General features: G+C 32.2%; 1 protein-coding gene across 2 annotated transcripts; it reads left to right on the forward strand.

Annotated features, from left to right (window-relative positions):
• The first annotated feature begins 811 nt into the window (after positions 1-811).
• Positions 812-6,290, forward strand: LOC143226657 (kunitz-type serine protease inhibitor-like). 2 transcript variants are annotated; one of them, XM_076457893.1, is made up of 3 exons: positions 812-937; positions 5,670-5,834; positions 6,087-6,290. In XM_076457893.1, exons 1-3 carry the CDS (start codon positions 829-831, stop codon positions 6,092-6,094), a joined length of 282 nt encoding a protein of 93 aa, XP_076314008.1. In that variant the 5' UTR covers positions 812-828; the 3' UTR covers positions 6,095-6,290. The 2 variants fall into 2 exon arrangements, with proteins under 2 accessions (XP_076314008.1, XP_076314009.1); XM_076457894.1 differs by lacking the exon at positions 812-937 and adding an exon at positions 5,336-5,496.
• The last annotated feature ends 5,978 nt before the right edge of the window (positions 6,291-12,268 follow it).

A 12,268-nucleotide genomic window follows, 5' to 3' on the forward strand; every position in this document is an offset into this window, starting at 1 on the left:
TCTGACCAACACTGCATGACCATATAAGTAAAGAAAGAGGTCAAAGAGCACTTGACACTCCAGGGTGCATATGGTACTTGTACAATGCTTTACGAAACCTGTTTTACTAGAATTTTATAAATAAATAAATTAGCTGTCAACAAATTTTAAAGCTAAATCTGAAAGTACAATTTGAAAAAAATTAAATTATTATTCACTAAAGTGTTTTTTGAAGTAAACTATAACTTACGAATGAAACAAATATAATAGTTTTTTTTTAATGATCATGGCTTCATTAATGTATGTTAAAACAATGTTTGGCCGTCACCTGGAAACCAAGTTAACGTCCAGTAGTTCGAAACACTAATTTTTTAGTCTTGGCATGAGAATTTAAAGAAATACTCTGAGCTTTTAAAAGTATAGACGTATAACTCATAGCTCCGTCATCTCTTGAGAGATTTGAGATCTTGTTCAACTTTATACTTACGATACAAACTTATATTTTTAGTAAGAAACGAGAAAGATAATTACATAAAAAGTATTGGTTGTTTTCTTACTTTTCAGTAGTCACAGATTTGGTTGTATTTTTGTTGCGAGTTCTATAAGAGGTGTCTGCAACTGACATGAGAAAAATCCCTTGTTGTTATTTACGCTATTTTATTTTTTCTTGTTAATTTATTCATAAGTGTGTGTTTTTCTTGTATTAAGGTTAATAAAACCGGTTTAGGACATTGGCATGAAAGTTAAAGATAATAGTTTTCCCGGAGCCTCATAATTCCAGAAAATCACGTGAAGGTTAGATTACTTGTCAATGTCACTTGGTGACAGTAGTTTTATACAAAAGTGTCCATGGTTAGTTATGACTTAGTCTATGTTAGTCAGTTTTCAAAAAGTAAAGAGAAATATGGATATAGAGATAACAATAGTTGTTCACTGTGTAACTTGTCAGAAACAACAGGTAGGAGTTGTTTGTAACGATCATGAAATATATATCACATGGTGATAATTATTTATTTCATTTTTATTACTTCAAATTAATTGCTAGGTTTTTTATTAGATAATCTTTTTCAAAGATAATGATAAATTAGAAGAATTTAAAACAGAAGTTGATTTAAAGTAATGGAAATTATTCTTTAACATTAAAATATAGATCGGTACAAATATAATGGAACAACATCCATAAAAGATTTCATGTCAACACTTTTAGATGTTGTGATGGAAACAAATAGAAAATAATAACATTTAAACCCGTCATGGTCATGTGGTTGAGATGCTAGAGTCACATTCTGAGGTTTATTGATACGAATCCCTGTCAAAACATGCATCCTTTCAGCTGTGGGAGCGTTATAAAATCATACTCAATTCCACTATTTTTTAGTAAGAGTAGCCCAAGAGTTGCCCGGAGTGGCGATGACTATCTGCTTTCCCTTTAGGCTTCCATTCATACATGAGTGACTGGTAGCGCAGATAGCCCTCGTGTAGCTTCACGCGAAATTCAAAGCAAACAGCAATATAAAAATATTGTATTTATTGTTGTTCCTCTTTCCAGGAATTGCGGAAGTCTTGGTTTATCATTTATTTTCCGTTTTAACCACGTTTCGTGATGACTGGAAAATAAAATATTTTTCCCAGAACAATACTCAGCAGACATAAATAATATTATTCTCACTTTACCAAGTTCAGTGTCGTCGAGAAAACTTATATTCTTGACTTCACTTGGAAAAGGCCTTTTAGGCTTAAGTATTTCAAAGAAAAAATGAATCCATCGTAAATAACACTAAAACGGTATATAAACAAGTTTTAAACCTTATTACCAATGGGAGGGTGGCTGAATAAAAGAAGAGGAATTTCTCTAAACAATAATGTTATTCGATCATTAAGTTGAACGAGATAAGTGTTCATTCAGTAAGAGGAGAATTGTTGTTTTTAAATGATGGGTAATAACAATTGTAACACAAGAACACTTTGTTTTGTATAATTGTTTCAAGGCAAAATAACGTGATACATTGTTTGTTTTATTAAGTTATTGGGTGATAGTATTTTGTATATAACTTCTTACAGTCGTGATCTCTTTCAATGGTTAATAAGACTGTCATAATGTACGAGTGTTTTTTCCAATGTATATGTCTCATATTAAAACTTCCATTAATTATAGCTTCACTGTCAAGTGAATATTTCATTTCTCTACAGATTATTGTAACAAATCTATGTGCTGCCACTTCGGTTCCTTTTCATATTTTACCAATGAGACTTTCATAACATCATGTCTGTTATCTTCAAGAGTAATTGTGTTCTTGTTTTCAAACACAAGAGTAATTCTGTTAGATAACTTTGTGTTATTATGTTGTTTAAAGGCGATTTATATCTCTTTGAAAGTTGGTATATTTAACATTCTGTCATTTATGTCTGTCTTTATCACACTCTGTGTTTTTGTAAATGTTTTCGTTACTACACGAATTTTTCATTTACCTGACTAGTAACATCAAATATTGGCTTTCTTTAGTGGTAATACCGTAAGTTTCGTGATTGTTAAAGTGAGATTCATTCTTTATCAGGATACGTTACAGGTCTTTATCACTTCTCTTGAAATCTTATGTTGTAAGAACAGGTTTTATATATTCATCGTAGTCACTGCATAGACAGACCAGTGTTTAGCTTTCCACTTAACTACAAAAAGGAAAACAAAACACCATAGAAGTTCTGATCACGTGGTGGACTGACTTTGTGTCTCGTTTTCTACGGTTTCTTTACATGACGTAAGGTAACCTTGATTCGGACGTGTGACAGAGCAGGCTCAAGTCAACAAATACTGTTCAAGCATTTCTTTTTGTACTTGTAAGAGAAAAAGTGGCAATCAGTCTACAGTTAGCTAAACCTAACAAGCAGAGACAGTTCTTGTCGTATTATGTGAATAATTTGATAAATTTCTTAAAGTTTAACATTCCGTTAATTGTATAGTATGAACAGTCGATTAATCGTACAGTATAAACAGCTAAGTTAATTTTACAATTTAAACCAGTCATAAAAATCTATCGTATAAACTATTTGATTCAAAGTATATTATCGACAAGTAGATTTGTTTGTTTACAGAAAAACTACTCAATGAGCTCTCTTGGCTGTTTCCAGTTTAGGTGTTGATATCATGCTTTAAAGCTTCAAGTTCATGGAGTAGTCCTTTAGGTAAAATTATAGTACAGTTTGACATGGTCACAATAGAAGACAGTTTGTTAAGGCAGTTAATTGTACAGTACCAAAACACAGGTGAACATACGTTAGTTGGTCAAAGCTATTGATTGGTTAAGATTAGCTGTAGTACTGTTGGTCAAAACTATAATACAGATAAGATAACCCTAACTATAGCGGTATGGTCCTTGATCACGAGAAACCCACTTGAAATAAAAAATGTATCTCAGAACGCTTGTTTGGGTGTTAACACTTTTGCTGATAAAAAGAGAACAACGTTTTGGTCAACCTGAAGATGACCTTGGTAGGTCGCAACATTGTTTTCTCCTTACCAATAAAAGTGTTAATACCCATACCAGCAGTTTTGAGATTACTAGTGGTATGGTATTCTCAAATTTATCTTTGAGTAGCATGCAGGATTTGTAAGATGAAACAAATATTCAGTAGAAACTATCTCAGGAAGCATTGAACGAATTATCTCTGCCTTTTACTGACCTTGAGTTACAGTACAGGCACTCCTACATGTATAGTAAATAATCTTATATTTAATACAATAGTATTGTGTTGTTGTGGTCATGACAAAGTTAAAATGATAAGTTATCCCCATATTAGAAGTGAATAAAGGAGGTCACATACTCAACACAACTTACAACCAACTCTTGAACTACTCTAACTGAATAGTAAAATAGAACATTACTTTAAGAGATTGCAATAGAATCACTGTGACCACCAGGCCATTACAGGTCCTAACACGTAAGTGATACAAGTAGTATTGGTATCACTTTCATCCGTTTGTTATTACATACAAACTACCCATAAAAATGTTGTACCTGACAACAACCAACAGTTTTAAAACTTATTTTATGAAAGTATTTGTGAAGAAATTACTTTTAAGTGCACCCTCCGCAGTATGTGGGCAGACTCACACCGCGAAAACTAGGTTTCGATACCCGTGGTTGGAAGAACATAAATAATCTACTGTGTAGTTTTGTGCATAATTTCAACAAACAAACAAACTTTAGAGTATCCGACATAGTCATTTAAAGAATCTATAATGATACATGTGTTATACTAAAAGCTATAAACAGAACTATTGTTAACTATGCTATCAATACCTGCTGGATTTCAGACATTTCTTTATAGTCACGTGCTATACATTGAAACTTTCCTTATTATCAGCGTTCAGACCTTCGAAATTATCACATATTTTAAATTCTCCCGAGTTTCTCAAGAGATATTTAAATATCTTTCTGTCTGTATAGATATTTCTTATCTCCTCAATAATATCGGTCAGAAGCTACTGGTGAAACACTTTCGTCTGGTTAGAGGAAAATCATCTCATGTTTTTTAAAGTAGGCTTAACATGGTAAAAGTATATAACCAGTTCAGTGTGATAACCACATTAATAAAAGTCTTGTGATGATTGGTACTTTCGTTTTTCAACATTTCTTTTAAAGATTTTTGAAAGACAACTACGAAGACCTGTTAAACATCTTTGTCACACGTGTTTTTGATTCGTTACTATAAAGCTGATAGAGACATCTAACTGCTTCTTCAACTTTCAATGAGACTCATTTTAGTTGAGTTTTATAAATAAATCAAACAATTAGTTCAGCAATTAATGATTGTTAAAACAAAACGTGAAAGCACATTTAAGTAAAACTAAGTTATTTGTGTTATGTTAAATATCATCTGTCCTAAACTTCTCAATTAAAGAAACTTTATAATATTTTAGTTGTCATGACAACATTAATGTAATTTTAAACACGTACTGGCCGTGACCTAGAAACCAAGTTAACGTCCAGTTATGAAATTATGTTTACTTGTCATGATGTAATACCTCTTTCTTGTAATTGTAACAATGCGATTAAAACACAGTTAAACAGTTATTTATATTTTCAAAATATCGATTAACTACATTCTTAGAAATCGAAACGTGTATTGTTAGTAATTTCAATTGTCTAAATTATACTATTTTACTAACAACTTCCGTGACGTCAGTTATACTGTTACATGTATAGTGTAACACCGTACAACAAACTGTACATAAGAAAAATATATTATTTTTCTTTTACCAAGTAAAACAGGTTCAGTACATTATTACAAAAATAAAAGGTACCAGTTTTTTCCGAAATTAAGCAAGTCTGGAAAGTCACGTGAAGACTGGATCACATGTCAATGTCACTTGCTGGGATGTTTTATATATAAGTGTTCATGGTTGTTAAGAATTATTCTGTATCCATCAGTTCTGGAGTAACGAACAACAAAAAATGTATCGGAAACTGATGTTGTTGCTTCTAGTGACGTCACTTTGTAGCTTCTCAGTAATAGCAGGTAAGGTTGGATTTCGTTACATGTTCAGTGAGTGTTGATTCAGCACAACATAGGAAAACCTACTTGTTTTTGTGTTACGTTGTGTTTTCTGTAAATGGAGGTATCTTTTAATATATAATTACATTTAACACATTCACTTTTCAACTGTCAGTGACTGTTTTATATTTTCACAGGTTTCGACTGTTGGTCTAAGCCTGACCCAGGTCTTTGCTATGCTTATTTCACCAGGTATTACTATGATCCAGCCAGCCACCGCTGTAAATCGTTTATTTACGGGGGTTGTGCGGGAAATGGAAACCGTTACAAAACAAGATCACACTGTTTCGCTGTTTGTGCTGGTTTGTAAATAATGTTTATGTTGTTGTTGTTCTGTACAAATTTTGTGAATTATATATTGTAAGAAAGAACGTAAAGCTATATATGACATTTAGTAAAACGTAACTTGTTATAAATGTTTAAAAGAGACGAACAAAATGTAGATATATTTACAGTAAATATTGTATATTTTTAATATTTACATCAGATAAAACAATTCTAAATACAGTTAAAAGTTAGAATTTCAATAATTTATTTATCCTGATTTTCTTTAGGAACGTAACAGAGTTGAATATTTTGGGAAAAGCTGATGATAATGAATGAGAAGACGATACTTTATGTTGTCACACGTTATTGTCAGATGTGTCTAAATATGTGTGTGTTCAGTAGATTTCAAACACAGCGTGATGTCTTGTTTATGTATTATTCGAAATTTCTTATACTGGAAAATAAAAACTGATTTCAAGTCTGGAATAAAATATTATTAATTATTTCATTGGTCGTAATAATAAACACAGGAAACTTGTGTTGTAAACATTAACCTGACATAGTTATCCAATAAACCATAGTTTATAAATAGTACTTTAAAACTATGATTATAGTTACAGATTAAGTACTCAAAATAAAACTAATCTCAGAATGTTGTATTGTAATTATGGGCGTAGATAATTAACAGCAGGAAATGTAAATTGATAATATATTATAGATTGTGTTGGTTTGAACTTAACTTTATACAAATCAAGGAACTAGCTCACGGTTTTTTTAAGTTTATACATTCCACAAAAAAATATTCTTTTAACTTGAACTTTATATTGTGTGTTATTGACATGAATTATATCTATGATTGATTTTACCTGTAATTACAAGGTATTCTATGGCTATTGTACTGTCTTACGTGAGTTGTGTTGTATTCTTACAAGCGTGAGTAAAGCCGTGAAATTCTAGTAATTTTCTAAATTTAAGATTTTTAAAAAAGTGTCTTCTATCTGTTTATAAACGCTTTTCTTTTTTACTCAATGTAAATAACATGTTTAATAAATTATGTTTTGTTTCCATATAATAATAAAATAAAGAAACATTCCTGTAGGTCCAGGTTAAACAGTTTAAAGTTATCTAGTAATGGTGATTACGATACTGAAACTGAAAGAAAACATTAAATAACATATTGAAAGAACCGATGAAAAAGATGTAATTATTTTATTGTTAATTATAGGTAATTAAAATAAGGTCTCTATGACAACTAAAGTATTATGTCTTTAACTAATTAAACGGCCCGGCATGGCGAAGTGGTAAGACATTCGACTCGTAAATTGAAGGTCGCGTGTTCGAATCCCCGTCACACCAAACATGCTCGATCTTTCAGCAGTGGGGGGGGGTTATACTGTGGCGGTCAATCTCACTATTCGTTGGAAAAATATTAGCCCAAGAGTTGGCGGTTGGTGGTGATGACAAGCTGCCTTCCCTCTTACACTGCAAAATTAGGGACGGCTAGCGCAGATAGTCCGTGTGTAGGTTTGCGAAGAATTCAAAAACCAATTAACCGATACATTCTAAATTTTCTGAAAGACGACATTTATTCACATTCACTTTCATATTTAGGTTTAGGTGATTAACTTGTGAATCCGTTGTTTCATTTAAACCTAGTTAAACCTAGTTTATAACAGAATATATTTCAACAGCAGAAAGTGATAGATCAGTTATCATCGGCCGACAATGTAAAGTCTGACAGACATATCTAAACAAACAAAAGTTCCCAAGTCTTTCTAGGATCTTAGAGAAAATAATAAAATTGACTTTTTTCCGTATTAAAATGGTTATAAAAAGTTCTACAGGATAACGTTTCACAAACAACATGGAACCGAGTTTTAATATAACTGTCGAATTTCACCACGAGAAAGCTTAAATATATACGTATAGTCTACATCAATAAAAATGCTTCTAAGAATATTACATTTTAATTTGGAGAAATAGGAAATTACTTAAATATAAATAATAAAACTATTTGAAACAAATTCTTTATTTGAAAAACAAAGAAAATAGAATAACCTATAGCACTGATTTTATTTGCATGTAAGTGATATGATTTTATTGTAGAGTTTCTGAGAAAAAATAACCCTATGTTTGTACGTAAGTATCTTTATTTATTACAAATGTTTAATATCTACGGAATACATTTTGAGTTTTATTGTAAATATATGTTAATTAAAGCATCTGTCTTGTTAGATAATTAAAACTTTACTGTTGTTAGTAAATTCTGGTTATACACAGAGGTAATTAAATATATACTTCAGTTCATTATAGATGATCCAATCATTCTATTGTAACTTACTGGGTATAACGTTCACGAATGTTCCACAATATGAAACCAGATTCGCTTCTTTTTGTTTTGGGTTTGGTCATTTCCTCGGCTCCATTTTCTTCTCTGTACCCGAGACTCAGAAGAATCATTGGTTCGTTCCCTCAGTCGTCGGAGACTTCTTCGAACCACAGAGACCTGCCCAGTTGACTCAGGGCAGAATCCATGAAGGTCAACATACCTTCAGATAAAGAAAAAAGACACAGTTGAAAACTGTAGGTTTCTTCTCCAACTCGCCTATACATAAGTAAAATGGCCACTTTGATACAGTGAAACTGTTGAGATTTACCTTCTAACCTGTGTGTCTCTGATTTCAGGAAATATTTCTGAAACCTGCTGATTCGGTCACTTTTCGGAATTTTCCTTAGAATCGTAATTAGAGGTTGCGTGAGGGACGATGGGTGGTATTGCTGGTCGATCATCATGTGTCCACCCTGTATTTGTCACTCCACACATCTTTGGAGGCTCTAGCTATGTGTGTTTCTTCGTATTGTAACATCAGCATTTGTTTTATCCAATTGTCTCCAAGAGAGACCTATGATCAATCAGATCTTGCTGTTCTCCTATTGTAATCCTAGGGTACCTTAATGAACATAATCTCCTTAGGGAAGGTACTGATATTGAATGGAGGTGTCGATCCCTATGTTCTTGGAACACATCCCTTCTCTCTTCAACACTGGTTATTATTCTTATTTTAATACATCTAATCATAACTACTATTCATCTCTCGGTCTGCTCCACTTCACTGTTCTCCCACTTTATATGGATGGTTGACGGTAGCCCACGAAGCAGTAATAATTTCCCTATTTTCTTAAGAGAAAATGGTGGTGAATGCTACTTGACCCGTGTGACCCGGTGGAAGCTGGACCAAGCCAACTGGCCCTCTTTCACTGCTCTCACGGAACTTGTTTGTAAGTCTTTGATGAACGACTATGTGGCAGCAGTGTCTTACTTTATTATCCAGGCAGCTGCTCATTGTATTACTGAAACCTCAATAGGTTTTACAAGTTAGCCTCTTTCGTGGTGGAATCAGCACATGGCACGGAAACCTCAAAAAACGAATCTTACATACACTTTGTAGCTATCGCACACTTTCGAAACGCATCGCTTTTCAGCAGGCCAGTTCACATGCGCGGGAGGTAAGACATCAAATTCAGAAGGAATCTGGGATTAAATTCACAACCAGTTTGTCTTCTACGACCATTTCCAAGTCGTGTGGTACAAGGTTCGGAAGTCCAGTGGACAGTGTAATTTGTTTCCCCCTTTCCATTTTGCTCACCTAAGTCCAGGAAGTTCCTGGTGCCCGGAAAATCACCGATACTCTCGGTGAAAACTTTTACCTGATATCTAGCTCTTCTGCTTCATCCTCCATCTTCTTAGCCATCAAGACTCCGGAGAACGATCACCTCTTTTCTTTCCAGCTGATCGTCTCTATGACTAAACTCGCTCTTTTACACTGGTGGAGTTGAAGCTGGTTCTTTTACATTGTTCAGATCTGATGATTTACACTACGAGATGCTGTATCATCTATTGCTTGCATATCTTCCTATTCTTTCGGTTGTTTTTAACTGGATCTGGCAGGAGAATGTTGGATTGCGTGGCAATTTATCTATTTTTATTAAAATTGTTTTTATGGGAAGGCGATTTCAACTTCCTGTGGGTTCGACAATTTCCTGTTCTTTTCTAAAGTAACTTGGAGTCCCTCAAAGCTGTGTCTTGAGTGTCATACTTTCACATTTCGTGTAAGTTGTTGAACGTGATATACGTTTTAAAATATTGTTTACTGTTGAGAAGAAAACACAAACTCAAGAGATGTCAGTAAAATACTAGTGTACAAGTATTGTATGTGTAGTTCAATACGTAACTGTATTTAAAGATTAGAATATTAACAAGCTTACAGTGATATAATATTAATAACAAAAGAACAAACATGTTTGTTTGTCTGTTTCATTGTTTGAAGACATTAATATGAAGAACAATCTGTGTTAATTATTACTGTTAGATCTACATATAGAACGTTTATTACAGAATCTATCATGTGCTACTTTAAAAACAAGTACACTTTATCAATATGCGTCGATCATTAATCACTTATTTTTATAAGGTTTGTCCTTACTGAAATTGGGTTAATTATTTACTATAAACCAGACGGTTAATTCAATATTATAAACCAATTTATTCGCAGTAGCTACAGGATATGTAAAATAAAAATTTAATCCGAATGTTGTTATTTCTGTAAACACTTCTCACATTTTCTCTACCATATTACTGAACGTCAGTTACTAAAAATACATTAACAGTGATTAAATTATTACGTTCTGCTGTAAACACTTTTACCTTGGAGTTAACATAGGTATTGCGTACTACACTGAGGAGTTTCTAAAGCTTGTGGAAAGTTTTTACACTCCAATGTTTCAATATTCTGTAGAAAGACTTCAGTGAATAATGTTAAAAACTTAGTAAATATACACCTTGTAGAATAGTCAGAACTTTATGTAAACACACCTTGAAGAATAATCAGAACTTAAAAGATACAAACCTTGTAGTGTAGTCAAAGCGTTATGTAAACACACCTTTTATATTGTCAGAAATTAATTGATATATGTCTTGTAGTACAGTCAGAACTTCATGTAAACACACCTTTAATATTGTCAGAAATTAATGGATATATGTCTTGTAGTACAGTGAAAACTTCATGTAAACACACCTTTAATATTGTCAGAAATTAATTGATATATATCTTGTAGTACAGTGAGAACTTCATGTAAACACACCTTTAATATTGTCAGAAATTAATAGATATATATCTTGTAGTACAGTGAGAACTTCATGTAAACACACCTTTAATATTGTCAGAAATTAATTGATATATATCTTGTAGTACAGTGAGAACTTCATGTAAACACACCTTTAATATTGTCAGAAATTAATTGATATATGTCTTGTAGTACAGTGAGAACTTCATGTAAACACACCTTTAATATTGTCAGAAATTAATGGATATATATCTTGTAGTACAGTGAGAACTTTATGTAAACACACCTTGAAGAATAGACAGAACTTAAAAGATACACACCTTGTAGTGTAGTCAAAGCGTTATGTAAACACACCTTTAATATTGTCAGAAATTAATGGATATATATCTTGTAGTACAGTGAGAACTTCATGTAAACACACCTTTAATATTGTCAGAAATTAATGGATATATATCTTGTAGTACAGTGAGAACTTTATGTAAACACACCTTGAAGAATAGTCAGAACTTAAAAGATACACACCTTGTAGTGTAGTCAAAGCGTTATGTAAACACACCTTTTATATTGTCAGAAATTAATTTATATATGTCTTGTAGTACAGTCAGAACTTCATGTAAACACACCTTTAATATTGTCAGAAATTAATGGATATATATCTTGTAGTAAAGTGAGAACTTCATGTAAACACACCTTTAATATTGTCAGAAATTAATTGATATATATCTTGTAGTACAGTGAGAACTTCATGTAAACACACCTTTAATATTGTCAGAAATTAATTAATATATATCTTGTAGTACAGTGAGAACTTCATGTAAACACACCTTTAATATTGTCAGAAATTAATGGATATATATCTTGTAGTACAGTGAGAACTTCATGTAAACACACCTTTAATATTGTCAGAAATTAATGGATATATATCTTGTAAAACAGTGAGAACTTCATGTAAACACACATTTAATATTGTGAGAAATTAATGGATATATGTCTTGTAGTACAGTGAGAACTTTATGTAAACACACCTTGAAGAATAGTCAGAACTTAAAAGATACACACCTTGTAGTGTAGTCAAAGAGTTATGTAAACACACCTTTTATATTGTCAGAAATTAATTTATATATGTCTTGTAGTACAGTGAGAACTTCATGTAAACACACCTTTAATATTGTCAGAAATTAATGGATATATATCTTGTAGTACAGTGAGAACTTCATGTAAACACACCTTTAATATTGTCAGAAATTAATTGATATATATCTTGTAGTACAGTGAGAACTTCATGTAAACACACCTTTAATATTGTCAGAAATTAATTAATATATATCTTGTAGTACAGTGAGAA

Source organism: Tachypleus tridentatus, chromosome 9 (genome assembly GCF_004210375.1).
Source record: "Tachypleus tridentatus isolate NWPU-2018 chromosome 9, ASM421037v1, whole genome shotgun sequence".
Lineage (NCBI taxonomy): Eukaryota > Metazoa > Arthropoda > Merostomata > Xiphosura > Limulidae > Tachypleus > Tachypleus tridentatus.